The sequence below is a fragment of the Aedes aegypti genome, chromosome 3 (genome assembly GCF_002204515.2).
Source record: "Aedes aegypti strain LVP_AGWG chromosome 3, AaegL5.0 Primary Assembly, whole genome shotgun sequence".
Lineage (NCBI taxonomy): Eukaryota > Metazoa > Arthropoda > Insecta > Diptera > Culicidae > Aedes > Aedes aegypti.
Genome location: NC_035109.1, coordinates 24,038,272 through 24,054,229, shown reverse-complemented (window position 1 = coordinate 24,054,229; position 15,958 = coordinate 24,038,272). Strand labels below are relative to the sequence as shown.

The following is a 15,958-nucleotide window of genomic DNA, read 5'->3' as shown; positions in this document are numbered from 1 at the left end:
CTAGCCGTTGTATGGCACGCGAATAAACCGTCGTAGTTCGAAAACCGATACCCAAAGCGTTTCTCTCACCGAAGCAGCCCAGCTAGTAGTCCTTTTCAGGACTGTTGTTAAGAAATCATATTCACAGTCTGAGCTATCGACACCCCAGGCATTCCTTCAGGAGAAGGAATTGGCCGATCATCCCTGGCATTCCGAAGAGGAATTGGCCGCCGAAGCAGGGATCCTCCATTCCGAAAGGATTGCCCTCGTCATCTACTGTCCGTGATCGCAGATACAAAGATGTTTTTATCAAGGATTTTTCTTCTCCAATTTTGGGCTTTGAAGCAGATTTGGTTTTGAAATCTGAAGTTCCAATTTTTAAGAAAGCTTATGACGTGCCGTATAGATTGCTTGATAAAGTTCTGGAATATCTTTCGAAATTGGAAAGTGAAAAGGTTATAACACCAGTAAAGACGAGTGAATGGGCTTCCCCTGTAATAGTGGTGATGAAGAAAAATAATGAAACACGATTGGTAATAGATTGTAAAGTGTCCATTAACAAGTTTATTATTCCAAATACTTATCCTTTACCAACTGCTCAAGATGTTTTTGCTGGTTTGGCAGGATGTAAATTTTCTGTTCATTAGATCTTGAGGGCGCTTATACCCAACTATCATTATCGGAAGGATCAAAAAGATTTATGGTGATAAATACTATCAAAGGACTTTATAGATACAATCGTTTGCCACAGGGTGCATCATCAAGTGCTGCAATTTTTCAACAAGTGATGGACCAGGTTCTAAAGGGAATTCAGCATGTCTCAGTTTACTTAGACGATGTGTTAATTGCTGGAAAAGATTTAAAGGATTGTAAGAATAAGTTAATAACAGTTCTTGAGAGACTTCACAATGCTAATATAAAAGTAAATTGGGACAAATGCAATTTTTTTTGTATCAGAGTTAGTTCATCTTGGTCATGTTATTAGTGAAAAGGTATTGAAGCCGTGTGTCGACAAAATTTCAACAATTGAAAGAGCAAATGCACCACGTAATGAGACTGAACTAAAATCTTTTCTAGGATTGATCAATTATTACCATAAATTTATTCCAAATCTCTCCTCAAAGCTGTACCATTTATATAATTTGTTGAAATCAGATGTTAAATTCAAGTGGGACCGCAACTGCGATGAGGCTTTCAAGGAGAGCAAAAAATCATTGACGGAAGCACGATTTTTAGAATTTTATGACCCGAACAAACCAATAGTTATTGTTTCTGATGCTTCCGGATATGGTTTAGGTGGTGTAATGGCACATTTGGTGGACGGAGTCGAAAAACCAATTTATTTCACGTCCTTTTCGCTAAACACCTCCCAGCAAAAATATCCAATACTTCAAAAAACAGTAAAAAAGTTTCATAAATTTTTATATGGTAAAAAGTTTTACATTTACACTGACCATAAGCCACTTGTTGGAATATTCGGCAAGGACGGAAAGAATTCGATTTACGCCACAAGATTGCAGAGATTCGTGCTAGAACTATCCATATATGAATTTGAGATTCAATATAGGCCATCGAGGCGCAAAGGAAACGCTGATTTTTGTTCTCGTTTTCCTTTGGATAATGCTGTTCCCACTGAATGTGATATTGAGCTGATTAATGGTATAAACTTTGGCAAAGAGTTTCCTATTGACTTTATCGTGGTAGCTAGCAAAACTAAAGAAGATAAGTTCTTACAAAACATTATTTCATTTATGATAAATGGCTGGCCGACAAAAGTCAATAAGCAATACGCTGATGTGTATGCGAATCAGCAAGATTTGGAATTAGTGGACGGTTGTCTTTTGTATCAGAATAGAATCGTTATACCAGTAGCAATTCAAAAACGAGTTTTGAAGCTTTTGCATGCCAACCACGCAGGAATAGTTAAAATGAAGAGATTAGCTAGACAAAGTGTCTATTGGTTTGGGATTAACATGGACATTGAAAATTATGTGACAGCTTGCGATATTTGCAATAGTATGATGTTAGTTCCAAAATTAAGGTCAGAATCTAAATGGATACCAACTACGAGGCCATTTAGTAGAATACATATTGATTTTTTTTTTATTTTGAACACCGGACATATTTATTGATGGTTGACAGTTACTCCAAATGGGTTGAAATTGAATTAATGAGCAATGGTACAAACTGTGATAAAGTGTTGAAAAAATTGGTAAGCTTATTTGCTAGATATGGTCTTCCAGCTGTGTTGGTATCGGATGGTGGTCCTCCTTTCAATGCCTTTAAATTCGTTGACTTTTTGAAGCGGCAGGGAATCAATGTTCTAAAGAGCCCGCCATATAATCCATCCAGCAATGGTCAGGCTGAAAGGTTGGTAAGAACCGTAAAAGATGTGTTGAAAAAGTTTTTGATTGACCCAGAATTTTCTCATTTGGAGGTGGAGGACCAGATGAATTTATTCCTGATTAATTACAGAAACAATTGTTTAACTATTGAAGGAAACTATCCATCACAAAGGATATTCTCCTACAAGCCCAAAACAATGCTGGATCTATTAAACCCTAGAAACTATTACAAGAAGTATTTGCGAAATGAAACTTTGCATGATGATTTAACTACTAGCGAAAACTCATTCCCAGTGCATGATGATATTGTTAGGAAGGATCAAGAAAATGCTCCAAAAAAAATACCTGATCCTTTTGAGAATCTGACGCCTGTAGATGAAATATGGTACAAAAACCAAAACCCTCATCATAAAGCTAAATGGCTTAAAGCAAATTATATAAAAAGGCTTTCTCGTAATACTTTCCAGGTTCAAATTGTTCAAAGCGTGCCAACTATGGCGCATCGAAGTCAGCTTCGCGTTCATGGAGGTGGTGATTCCCACGAGAGACCCAATATTCGTATAGTTCGGCAATAGCCAGGGCTGGACACTGTAAGCCAGGAAGAGTTCCGAGGTTTCTCGGAGGATGAAATCAGACGTGACAGGAAGAGGAAATTCAAAGATGAATGTATGACCGGAGAGCCAAATAAATCGCCGGAATCGATACTTAGGCGTTCGAAGAGACGACGAAAGACCAGGCGTGATAGCGAATACGTTTATCTAAAGTAGTTTGATCTCGAAACCAAAATGTTCTTTTATAATTGAATTAGAGTTAACAAACATGGTAATTAAACGATTGAAATAAGTTATAATGAATTCCATCTTCTATAAGGGGAAGGACTGAAGTGATTATTATTAGCGTGTAAGAAAAGTGAATATTCTGAAATGTTCATTAGAGAATTGGGAGTACAACGCACGAAGGTATTCCGTTTAACGGGAGCCGATAGAATACGATCAGTTGTCAAATGATCTAGCAGACGAAGGTCTGATCGAATTTTAAAATAAAAGTTATTAAGTTGAGCTCTCAAACTGAACCAGTTCGAACTATTTATTTCAAAAACACCATTACGCTAAAATTCCCTCGGTTGGGTACAATCTCGGTCAGTGACCTTAGTACACAGACATATCATTTTTTAATACACAATTTCGCCACATTTGCATACCAATCACAGTAGGCTACTGTACTTCCGAAAACCCCCCAGACTCGAAAAATTCATGGCACTCTTACATGCATTTATTGCGCAGTCGCAACGATAATGCCCATCGTAATCTTATCGCAAGCAAAGGTAGCATCCCGCCCTAATCAGGCAACTCTTATCGCTCAGTCTATAGGCAAAGGCCCATCCGACCGGCAACGACGCGGCAATATGACATCCGACACGAAAGTTCCCGCATACGTGCAAAATGGCATCAAAAAGGCCGCACAAAGTTTGCAGTTCGGCTCCGGTTACACCGTGGATTATGACTTTCGAACCGGGAGCCACAGTTCCGGTTGTGTCTCCGTAGTCTACCAGATTACCTTGCGGGAAGAGCCACGAGAGGTAACCCTGCTGTGCAAGGTTCCACCACCGAACGTGGATCAGACCCTGATGGCACTGTTTGAACGCGAGGTGTTCGTGTACCAACGCCTACTGCCTACGTTCAGCCAGTTTCAGGAAGAACATGACATACTACCAGGGACGGAGGAGTTCATCTACGCTCCGACGTGTCACTACGCCTACTTCGATGCGAAGAAACGCGAAGGATTGCTGATTCTGGAAGACGTAGGAAGGAGACTGTTCGGCAACCGGAAGAAGTACGAACCGATAGACTACGATCACGGGCGATTGGCCATGATCCAGTTGGGAAGATTCCACGCGGTGTCGTTGGCGTTGAAGGATCAACTGCCGGAGCTGTTCCAAGGCTTCCAACAGCTGGAGGACGTAACGCGTGATCAAGTGACGACGATGGAAGGGTTCAGGGAAATCATGGAACTGTCGTTCGATCAAGCGATCGAAACGCTGAGTGTACACGAAGTGACGAAGAAGGAGAAGCTTAACAAACTGAAGACAAATTTCGTGGAGGAATTAAAGATTGTGGCGGATAGCGAACTGAGCGAACCATTCTGTGTGATGTGTCACGGAGATTACAGCTCTAGTAATGTCATGTATCGATACAATGTAAGTACGAATGAAGAATTGTTACACAGAGGGGTAAAATCTGACGGTTTTAAATGATTTCAGAGTGGCTTTCCGAACCGATTGGTGATGCTCGACTGGCAACTGACCAAGTACGGTTCACCGGCCTTGGACTTCCTGCACTTCATGTTCCTCAGTACGGACGAGTCTTTCCGGCGGAACCACTACGACAACATGCTTCAGACATACCACAACGCATTGCTGGGTCATCTGGAGCGACTGGGAGGGGAGAACGCAACGGAGCGATTCCCACTGACCAGTTTGATGAGGCTGATCAAGACACAGGCCAAGTACGCAGTGTCGCTAGCAGTTCTGCACATTCCCATGACAATTTTCAAGGCTGGCGAAGAAGAGACCGGCCAAGAAGATGAAAAAGAAAAGGAGAACAAAGGGGCCAGGAGTAGTGAACCAATCGATGCCAAATATCATAGCCGAATGAACGGATTCCTCAAAGATGTATTCAGGTTAGGTTATTTGTGAGTTGAACAGGTAAAATACACATTTCTTTACAAATCAAAACAACCGAATTTGATTGCATCCCGGATAACTCCAAGCATTCGTTCCTGGTATACAGGCAACGATTTCTCATCCAGCTTGTAGGGTAACTCGTACTGATCGGTACTTTTCTGCCGAGCTGCCGATTCGTCCAGATTTGGGAGATCCTCGCTGGGTATGCACATCGTCGGAACCAAGAACGATCCCATCATTACTCCATAGCGTCCTAATCGTCTCAGCTGCTTCTTCAGCACTTCGTAAGGGTAGTCCACATCTGAATCTCCACCTAGCTTTCGTAGCAGAATGCCAAACGATTGATGGTAGAGTTGGACCATTTCTTCGAAATGCTTGGCTCGGAACTGAGTGTCCGTGCAGAGGTAGAACAGGTAAATTAGTTCCACGGCAGGTGCTGCGCAGCACCCCAGCTGCCAGTCTATCAAGATTAATTCTTTTGGATGAAGACCGTCCTGGAAAATTACACAGTTACATTAATTAGAATACGAAGATCGTTCCAACCTTTATAACCCACCTCTTCATAACTGAACATACAGTTATTGATCCAACAATCGTTGTGAACAATCGCCGTGTAGGGTTCCGCTTGTCCAATATCTAGACATGCTTCAAACTCCGCCAATACGTTATCCTTCAACTGGTTCAATACCGTCCGTTCCATCTCCGTCAAACCCGGAATCTCCAGTGCCAGCTTCAGAGATTCGCTTACCAGAAACCGACAGTATCTATTCTTCCTAAACATTTCAACGATCGGGTTAGAAACCTTCAACGACTCGTAAACCTTCTGCCGATCGCGCTTCATGGCAAACGACACGGCATGGAATCTCCCCAGCTGCACCATAGCCAGTTTCACGTGGTTATAATCCAGCGGCAGCAGCTTATTGTACATCCGGAAGCCTCTGCGTCCCAGATCTTCCATAACCAGAACCGTGCCCTGATCCATAGACTTGTAGTACGCCACGTACGACTTCGCATACGCCACGAATCCGTCCCTTTCGCCGACTCCCTTCGCACGTTGATAGGCTTCAAACTCCGGCAGAATCCTCTCGTAGAACCACGGTTCCCGTTCGAACATGAGCGAAGCGTCGAACTGCTCCCTCCGTGCGGCACTAAGTGGCGGAATTTTACAGATCAAGCCTTTGTCCGGCGATCCCTGCCGCTTCAGGATCACTCTGAACAGCTGTCCGATGAAGCCATCTCGAGGGTTGCACGGTTCAATGCGAATGTCTACGCCTTCTCCGTGGTATTATCCATCACCGGCCGAGGACACTGGAGAACTGACCTGCATTTGCTGGACGTGTATCATTTTGCAAATCATCGCAAGTGTGCACTATTTGCAGTAGTTGTGCTTACCTCACGTCACGTGTTCAGGGGGTTTGATGGAAGCTGGGAAATTTATAACCACTTTGCGGAGATAATTGCAGCATTGAACCCGTCAAGGCACGATTTATGGCGGGTTACATAGGCGTGGTTCTCGCGCCGTAGACAGTTAGGTATATTGATTTTAAGGAATTTTATCTGATTCACTAGTGTGCCCAGATGTTGAGAGAGGGATTCGACACGATTTTATGGTATTTTTTCTGCTTTTTGCTCAAATTTTTTTTTTGCTTGTCAAAACTCACAGTAAATACAATACCCTACAAAAGTATGGAATCGCTTCATTGAGTTTTGCACACTCGTTTTGAATACAGTGTCTTACCAATTTTGGCAACAAGACGTGAATTTTATGACTCCAAAATCGAGAATTTTAAAAAGCACATGTTGTTATCATTATAATCACTAAAATTTTCAGAAAATGCATGGTACCTATCAAGACAGCAAAATAAAAGGAACTTTAGTTACCAAAATGAACAAAATAGTGACCACATAGTAAGCATGAGCATGAGCATGATTGATCGCCCGTAGTTGTTACTCCGTTATTGCAAATACAGCTGTAATCAAGATTGATTGAAGGAAGGTTCAGTGATCTAAGTAGTCAGTGGGTGCGAAGTGAGGTCAGCTACAGGGGAGGTGAAAGTGGCAGCTGGCGAGCTGGTTAGCTGGCGAGTATGTTTTCATGTATCGTTTCTATGGGAATGTTAGGGATTGTTTACAACAGAAAACAAATACTACCGGTAAGTGAAAATATTCTCCCGCATTTCTGAGTAACGTTTACTTTCTTCGTGTATTTTAGAGGATGTAAAATGCAAGTGTTTTATTGATTAAAGTGAGGAAAAGCTACCAGGATGCTACATTTCTTCTACGACAAGTGAAATTAAAAGCCGAACGAAACGAGATGGCGTGTGGCTGTGAAAAATATTTGGAGGTACGTCTTGAGTTAGCACCTTCAAACCAAAACAAACTCGCCAGCTGTCACCTGGTATTTCAAAATGGCGAATTCAACATTCTGACACATTGAAATACCTCCCTTCTAGATACCTTGGCTGTAATTACACAAGGAATCAACAGATGATACTCAGGTTCAGCAGCATCCTCAAAGTGTAAATACTGGTGCTCTCATTATTATAACAGACAATACCGGCGCTAGCTGCGTTCAAATGCAGGTCAATTTGGGGATGGAGTCAATTTGCCGAGGAGTCCTCTGCATTTCCACAAGAAAACACAGGGAGTTTGGATATGGGAAAGGATTCGTTTTGGTAAACGATAGAGATATAATTTGAAATGAATACGTGATCATACACACGGATGAGCGATACCGACAGTGCGGTTGCTAGGCAAACCGAACACTACTCACTCTGTTTTTTTTTCACCCGAACAACGCGAACCGGGCACAATTGATCCGTATTCCATCGCTCGCCCACAAAGGAGCATTTATAAGATTCAACGGATCAAACACTACTCGATCAAAAAAGTGATCAAAAAGTGACCTAAAAGTGACTTTAAATTTACAAGTCTTAGTCATAAAAATGACAAGAAATGAAAACACGTTCTATGTGTATATATAAATATTTCGAGACGAGTATTAGCTTTATACCTAGGTTAATATTTTATATATCTGATTTCAGTGGAAAAAATAACTCCTAGTTTAAATAGGTACATGAACTCCGATAAATTCGTGATAGAATTTTAAGCGAAATTCCTGTTCCTGAAACATTGATGATAATCAACCGGAAAAAAGAGAACACATCAGAATGCCATACACTAACATATAGTAAGCGATTTTTGCGTGGCATACTTCACAGCCTACTGCTTGGCAATTCAACGTATGCTGGGACAACAAGAAGAACGTAAAACCATTGCAAATGCGGTTCAAGGAACCATCGAAGTAACCATGACATTAACTTTTATTAACATCAAATCACAAAAATAGTTACTTTAGTGACCACTTTTCTGAAAACGTGACTTTAGTGCCTTTTTCTGGAAATGCATAGTAACTTTTTAGAGACCAGGTAACTAAAAAGCGACTTTTTACCAGCCATGTAGAGTGCAATGTTGGTTATAACACGATACCCTAATAACAATACGGAACAAAAATACCTTTTCCGCGTACATCGAAGATCAAACTATGTGTCGTCAGTAAATTTTGGGCTGCTGAATCCATAGCCGCTCTCGGAAATAATCTAGCACGTCACAATTATTTGCTACAAGTCGTCAACATTGTATAGAGATTGTTTTATTTAATTGATGTTTAAAGGAAATTTAAACTAAAATATTTTTTTGGCTGTTTAATCCATCGAGCATGCAAAATAGGATTTGAACCTTTGTATGAGACATAGTACGATTGAATATTTTCGATTTAATTTAAATTTTCACAATTCGTCGTTTTTTTATATGGGCAGATAGAATACTTTTTTAAATCATAAAAAAATCATTTGTGATAACGAAGAATGAAAGACAGTTCTGAACTGCATTTTTTTTATAAATTTTTATGCTAAAACTGGAATGTTTCCCAGCCCCTCCAAAAAATAACCCGTCCAGCCACCAGAAGACGCCGCACGGAGGACCGTGCATAGGGGAGCACATCCATCCTCCGTCAGTATCAGATGGTGACTGAGACAAATTGACCCACTTCGCAGGCAGCTAGCCTCAAACGACTCAGGAACACGGCAAAACGAACCACCGCAAGAGCAATGGACTATGGCTTATGGAAATCGATTGGACCAACAGCAGAGCACTCTCCTACCTGCTCGGTGTGAGAGCAAAAGAGCAGAAGAGAGTGAAAGCAGATGTAAATATAGATTAATTAAAAATAGAACTGTATCGGTAAGGAAGATACAGATAAAACTGATTCCGGCACAGCAGTGGCCACGAGCACGGAGTGCCTTAAAAAAAAAACTGGAATGTTATGTCAGAAATAAAAAGAAAAAGATAAGATGATGAAGAATGATATCTATCAAATATGTACTGCAAAACCCGTCAAAAACTACTCGCTTATTATTTTTCCGGATTTTGGTACTTTTACAATGCTAGTTTTCGAAAAAAGAAGGAAAAACATGCAAAGTATTGAAAGCTTCGATTCAAAAACCTATTATTGCAGCATTATTCGAAAATAGTTTTAATGCCAAAAAATCTTCTTTTGAAGGCAACTTCAAAAACACTTGCAGCATAAGAAAACTGAAGAGTAGTAAAAATTGCGTTTAGTATAATTGGAGTAACGGTAGCAATCGATATCCCTTTATTGATTTGCCTTATTACTGATAACTTGATTAACGTATCCGTTTGTCACTCTTATTTCAATGAAATTCTATATCAGCTTCAAAACCAATAATTATCGGAACAATATAGCTTCAAAGAGCAGCCTATGTTTAAAAGAAGGTAAAATTTATTTAAATTTAAATCACAGTTGTAATAACTACAATTCTCCATTACTTTTTCAAATCGACGTAAGTCACTTTCATATGGTTTTGTGGAAATAAATTAAGAAGAAACAAACATATCTTCTAAAACTGTTTTAAAATTAATCAACTTTTTTACCCTTTTTCGCCGTGTGTATCGCTTAAATTTTGCTTATAATCAACTCGCATTCAAAAATTAGTTAGTTTCTATTATTTACCACAACAATTTCATTATAAAATGATAAGCCGTTTTATTCAGTTACTTGCGACGATTTTGTACCAGTGTAAAATCGACTCAAGTAGTGTTTTGTTATGATTCGTGGTTAAGTTCTTTTTTTTTCATACAACGGAGCGGTGAAAGTAGCAGCTGGGTTGCGAAAGTTGAAAATCTTACTTACGTCGTTTTGTAAATCCGGAATTAAACATTGTAAAAGTAAAAAATCGAGATGGTTTAAAGCGGAACGCGTAGAATTTCGTCTGTGAAACACGTAGGATCGATAAAGTAAGTTTGTTCACTTTTCTGACTTGGGACTGTTTGAATAAGTTTTCGAGAATTGTCGTTACATCATATATTAAAAGAACAATCAATATTTGAAAGAAGGGTAAATTTGTGCTACAGTGTCAAAATTTATTCCAATAGTGCAACTCAAAAAAATAATTTCTATTTGAAAGAAAGCAAATCTGTAGGTAAATAAAAGTATACTTTCTGCATTATTGTGATATTGAAGCACGATCAAAACAAGCGAAGAAAAACATTCCGTCTGTTGCGACCCATGATCGGAAATGTATTGCAAGTTGTAACAAGTTTGATAAATAAGAGCAGTGAACAAGTGCCCCAACAAGAGAGTGATGATCAATCAATCAAGTTTTCTCGCTTGTTTACTATTGGGGATAGGTGTTTTATTTTACTGGCACGATAAACAATCTCCGAACATCCGATAGCAATAGTGTCACTCAGGTTTGGAGCTCGTTCAGAGGGGTTTTATCGTGCACTACTATCCTCCCAACTAATCAGAGCTGTAGCAGTTTACAATAAATAGGCTCTCATGAGGTGTTGCAAAGTATGATGGTATAGAGAGCGATAAGTGAGGGTTTCTCTCAATTTTCTCAGGATTCAATCCCTGCTGCTGATAGAAATTTGGAGACTACCGAAAGTAATGACACTTTGCTAATTCATGCCTATTTATTCCGTCCGATCCTTTTTAGTACCCGTGCCTCGCATATGACCCGTTGACGGAACTAAAAAAAATCATTACTCGCTGAACTTTTCTAAACGACCTATCTAACACTGAGAGCCTCTCTTTGTTTGCTTCATTTTTTTTTTTAAATATCTTTATTAGTATCATTCCAAACATTACATTCATTTCTTATATCTAGGTGTTCTGTGTTATTAGACAACACTATCATCCTAATTTGGTAAAACAAATTTAAGATTTAATTAACATTTTGTTAACAACATATTACATTTCATTTGCCGTAGCAGTTCAGTTTTTTTACAGGTGAGTTAATTTCACCTGCTTATAAGAGAAAAAAAAACCTTTTTAATATACTTAACCTTACTTAACCTAATCATATAACGCATTAATCGTGGCAATAGAAGATTGTAACGATTTTTGCCTGAAATTATTAATTATTTTATTTGACATTTATTCCAATGTTTCAACATTGGATATTCTATGTAACTCATTGGTACTATACCAGGGAGGAAGCCTCAGAATCATTTTCAAAATTTTATTTTGAATTCTCTGCAGAGCTTTCTTCCTGGTATTACAACAGCTGGTCCATATTGGTACAGCATACAACATGGCTGGCCTGAAAATTTGTTTGAATATCAAAAGCTTGTTCTTAAGACAAAGTTTTGATTTTCTATTAATAAGGGGATAGAGACATTTTACATATTTGTTACATTTGGCTTGAATGCCCTCAATGTGATTTTTGAAAGTTAAATTCTTTTATAGCATAAGCCCTAGATACTTACCTTCATCTGACCAATTTATTGGAACCCCTCTCATCGTGACAACATGTCTACTTCTTCTTCTTCTTTTCTGGCGTTACGTCCCCACTGGGACAGAGCCTGCTTCTCAGCTTAGTGTTCTTATGAGCACTTCCACAGTTATTAACTGAGAGCTTACTATGCCAATGACCATTTTTGCATGCGTATATCGTGTGGCAGGTACGAAGATACTTTATGCCCTGGGAAGTCGAGAAAATTTCCAACCCGAAAAGATCCTCGACCGGTGGGATTCGAATCCACGACCCTCAGCTTGGTCTTGCTGAATAGCTGCGCGTTTACCGCTTCGGCTATTTGGGCCCCATGTCTACTTGAAGGTTTCAAATAAAGAGCTTTTGGTTTATGTGGGAATATTATTAGTTGAGTTTTGGAAGCATTAGGAGAAGTCTTCCATTTTTGCAAGTATGAAGAAAAAATATCCAAACTTTTTTGCAATCGACTACAGATGACACGCAGGCTTCGACCTTTGGCGGAGAGGCCTGTGTCATCCGCAAACAAGGATTTTTATTGTATAATATTGGCCCCAAAATGCTGCCTTGGGGAACACCAGCTCTTACAGGAAGTCTTTCAGATCTGGAGTTCTGATAATTAACTTGAAGTGTACGATTTGACAGATAACTTTGAATTATTCTAACAATGTATGCTGGAAAATTAAAGTTTTTTAATTTTACAATCAAACCTTCATGCCAAACACTGTCGAATGCTTTTTCTATGTCTAGAAGAGCCAGACCAGTAGAATAGCCTTCAGATTTGTTGGAACGGATCAAATTTGTTACACGTAAAAGTTGATGAGTGGTCGAATGTCCATGGCGGAATCCGAACTGTTCATTGGCAAAAATTGAATTTTCGTTTATGTGGGCCATCATTCTGTTCAAAATAACCTTTTCAAAAAGTTTACTGATGGAGGAAAGCAAACTGATTGGACGATAGCTAGAAGCTTCTGCAGGATTTTTGTCTGGTTTTAAAATTGGAACAACCTTAGCATTTTTCCATTTGTCAGGAAAATATGCTAATTGAAAACATTTGTTAAATATATCAACTAAAAATGATAAGCTACTTTCTGGAAGTTTCTTGATGAGGATGTAGAAAATTCCATCATCGCCAGGAGCTTTCATGTTTTTGAATTTTTTAATAATAGTTCTCACTTCTTCCAAATCAGTCTCCCAGGCATTTTCGAAAACGTTCTCTTGATTGAGAATATTTTCGAACTCCTGAGTAACTTCATTTTCAATTGGACTAGTAAGTCCTAAATTAAAATTGTGCGCACTTTCAAACTGCATAGCAAGTTTTTGAGCTTTTTCGCAATTAGTTAGTAATAATTTGTTTTCCTCTTTCAATGCCGGTATTGGCTTCTGAGGTTTTTTCAAGATTTTAGATAATTTCCAAAAGGGCTTAGAGCCAGGGTCCAATTGAGAAATTTTATTTTCAAAATGTTTGTTTCTTAATTGAGCAAAACGTTTCTTGATTTCTTTCTGCAAATCCTGCCATATAATTTTCATAGCAGGATCACGAGTGCGTTGAAATTGCCTTCTCCTCACGTTTTTAAGACGGATCAAGAGTTTAAGATCATCGTCTATAATCACGGATTCAAATTTTACTTCACATTTAGGAATTGCAATGCTCCGGGCTTCAACAATGGAATTGGTTAAAGTTTCAAGAGCATTGTCAATATCAAGTTTAGTTTCTAAAGAAATGTTAACATCAAGATTAGAGTCAACATACGTTGTATATAGATAGGATTGAGAATCGCTTCTTGGGATATTTGAAATGTAACAGGGACATGATCAGAATCAAAATCAGCATGAGTAATCAGTTGGCTACAAAGATGACTAGAGTCGGTTAAGACCAAGTCAATCGTAGATGGATTTCTAGAAGAGGAAAAACATGTGGGGCTATCAGGGTATTGAATTGAGAAATATTCTGAAGAGCACTCATCAAATAAAATTCTGCCGTTGGAATTACTTTGAGAATTATTCCACGACCGATGTTTGGCATTAAAGTCACCAATGACAAAAAATTTTGACTTATTGCGAGTCAATTTACGCAAGTCAGTTTGGAGCAAATTAACTTGCTGCCAAGAGCATTGAAAAGGCAAATAGGCAGCTATGAAAGTATATTTACCAAACTGTGTTTCAACAGAAACACCTAAAGTTTCAAAAACTTTAGTTTCAAATGATGAAAACAGTTGATGTTTTATACGCCTATGAATGATGATTGCAACTCCCCCACATGCCCCATCAAGTCGATCATTACGATAAACAAAAAAGTTAGGACAGGTCCGTCCCACTCGGGCTCAGATTGGGTACCACTTCTAGTACTGCATTTGGTCCCTCGGTAGTGCAAAAAGTACCCAAGTTTGACAGATTGCAGTACACTTCTCACGGCATTCTAGATTACCTTATGAGCCATAAAATTTAGGGCAACTGCAAGGGACATGGAGGTCTTTAATTTGTCTTTGGTTAGGATCTCTTTTGAGTTTAGATCCAGGTTTTAAATACGTTTCGGTAATAACTGCTATATGCACGTTATTAATCGTAAGAAAATTAAACAGCTCGTCCTCTTTACCATTCAGAGAACGAGCATTCCAATTTAAAATATTTAAATTATTATTTGGATCCATTAGAAAAACGTAATCCAATAACAATTTGATTTGTAAATTTTACACCTACTTGGACTGCTTCAGTCATAGTGGTGGCTTTGAACATTGCATCAATCATTAGATTCAATTGTTCAGTTAGAAAATTGAAATCAGAGGCAGACATGTCATGTGATTTCCCATTGGAATTTCCGGTAGACGAAGAAGCGGAGTTACCTGTGGCGGTAGGGTTTTTTCCATTTGATTTGAAACAAGTAGAATGGGTACCCATGGATCGAACAGGGGAGGAGTTCGAATTTCCTGCTACGATTAGTTTGTGAATGAGCATGATTATGATCTTCCTGATGGGTATGATTCATGATCAAGCGATCGTTAACTGAAAAATGAGCATTGTTCGATACTCTACCAGGCAAATTCCGGAAACGACCGTTATCGTAACGGATATTATCTTTCATCTGCCTGGCACGAGCCTCAGTGACCCTTTTGCGTGAAGGACAATTCCAAAAATTGGACTTATGGTTAGCCCCGCAATTACAGCATATGAATTTGGTGGTATCTTCCTTCACTGGACAGACGTCTTTGGCGTGAGAAGAACCTCCGCAAATCATGCATTTAGCATCCATACGACAATTTTTTGTACCATGACCCCACTTTTGGCACCGACGGCACTGAGTGGGGTTCTGGTAATTTCCTCCAGGTTTCTGGAAATGTTCCCATGTCACACGGACATCAAACAAAAGTTTTGCTTTTTCTAAAGCTTTAATATTATTTAGTTCTTTTTTGTTAAAGTGAACTAAATAAAATTCTTGAGAAAGCCCTTTCCGAACAATGCCAGATTGGGTTCTCTTTTTCACAATGATTACTTGGACTGGAGAAAATCCAAGTAAATCATTTATTCCATTTTTGATCTCTTCAGGTGATTTATAGTAACTTGAGAGACCTTTCAAGACAACTTTGAACAAACGTTCAGTTTTGTCGTCATAAGTAAAAAAATTGTGCTTCTTCTCTTCAAGATGTTTGAGAAGAAGTTCACGATCTTTAAGAATTTCCGGCAAAACGCGACAGTCTCCTTTCTTTGCGATTTGGAAGGAAACCTTGATTCCCCTAATGGAGTTCAAGATCTCCTGCCTAAATTCCCCAAATTCGGAACAACTGACCACGATAGGCGGCACTCTTTGCTTCCTCACTTGAATCAAAGAGCCTGGGCTAGAGGCTGCTTCGATTTGGTGTTCGGAAAATTTGTCTAGAGCATCGAACTGATTGCTCATTTCGATACAATTATTCATTTCACCCTTGGAAGAAAGTTCGCATTCCGGGGAAACATCCTTTCTTCCATTCTTGCCACGTGTAGTGACAGTCTTAAAACCCACTTTTTTGGAAGGAAGTAGTGAATTCAGAGATTCACCCTTCCTTTTGTTTGTTGTTGATACCATGTTTAGTTAATAAACGAAAGAAGACGTGACCTTCGAGAGGTTTTTTCCCTAGACGGTGTCCAAGAAGGATTACCACCGCTAGCTTTCGCCAACGGGT

The 15,958-nt window shown here is 39.1% G+C and overlaps 3 protein-coding genes across 3 annotated transcripts in view; 1 reads left to right on the top strand and 2 right to left on the bottom strand.

Moving 5' to 3' along the window:
- LOC5576657 (G patch domain and KOW motifs-containing protein) overlaps positions 1–15,958 on the bottom strand; it is a 117,569-nt gene that overhangs the window by 6,318 nt on the left and 95,293 nt on the right. The gene's annotated exons all lie outside the window — the stretch shown is intronic.
- Positions 3,413–5,058, top strand: LOC5576661. Its single transcript, XM_001656148.2, has 2 exons — positions 3,413–4,521; positions 4,585–5,058. Exons 1-2 carry the CDS (start codon positions 3,619–3,621, stop codon positions 5,017–5,019), a joined length of 1,338 nt encoding a protein of 445 aa, XP_001656198.1. The 5' UTR covers positions 3,413–3,618; the 3' UTR covers positions 5,020–5,058.
- LOC5576660 lies at positions 4,978–6,314 on the bottom strand. The gene is made up of 2 exons (XM_021849807.1): positions 5,564–6,314; positions 4,978–5,501 (listed from the first exon to the last, which is right to left on the bottom strand). Exons 1-2 carry the CDS (start codon positions 6,119–6,121, stop codon positions 5,046–5,048), a joined length of 1,014 nt encoding a protein of 337 aa, XP_021705499.1. The 5' UTR covers positions 6,122–6,314; the 3' UTR covers positions 4,978–5,045.

What these genes read in the sequence shown, in the direction of transcription:
- LOC5576661 (XM_001656148.2), top strand. Translation starts at nt 3,619, where the DNA reads ATGCCCATCGTAATCTTATCGCAAGCAAAGGTAGCATCCCGCCCTAAT. An exon ending in ATGTCATGTATCGATACAAT is followed by an intron (nt 4,522 to 4,584) that starts GTAAGTACGAAT and finishes AAATGATTTCAG; the next exon opens with AGTGGCTTTCCGAACCGATT.
- LOC5576660 (XM_021849807.1), bottom strand. Translation starts at nt 6,121, where the DNA reads ATGTTCGAACGGGAACCGTGGTTCTACGAGAGGATTCTGCCGGAGTTT. An exon ending in GTATGTTCAGTTATGAAGAG is followed by an intron (nt 5,502 to 5,563) that starts GTGGGTTATAAA and finishes GTAATTTTCCAG; the next exon opens with GACGGTCTTCATCCAAAAGA.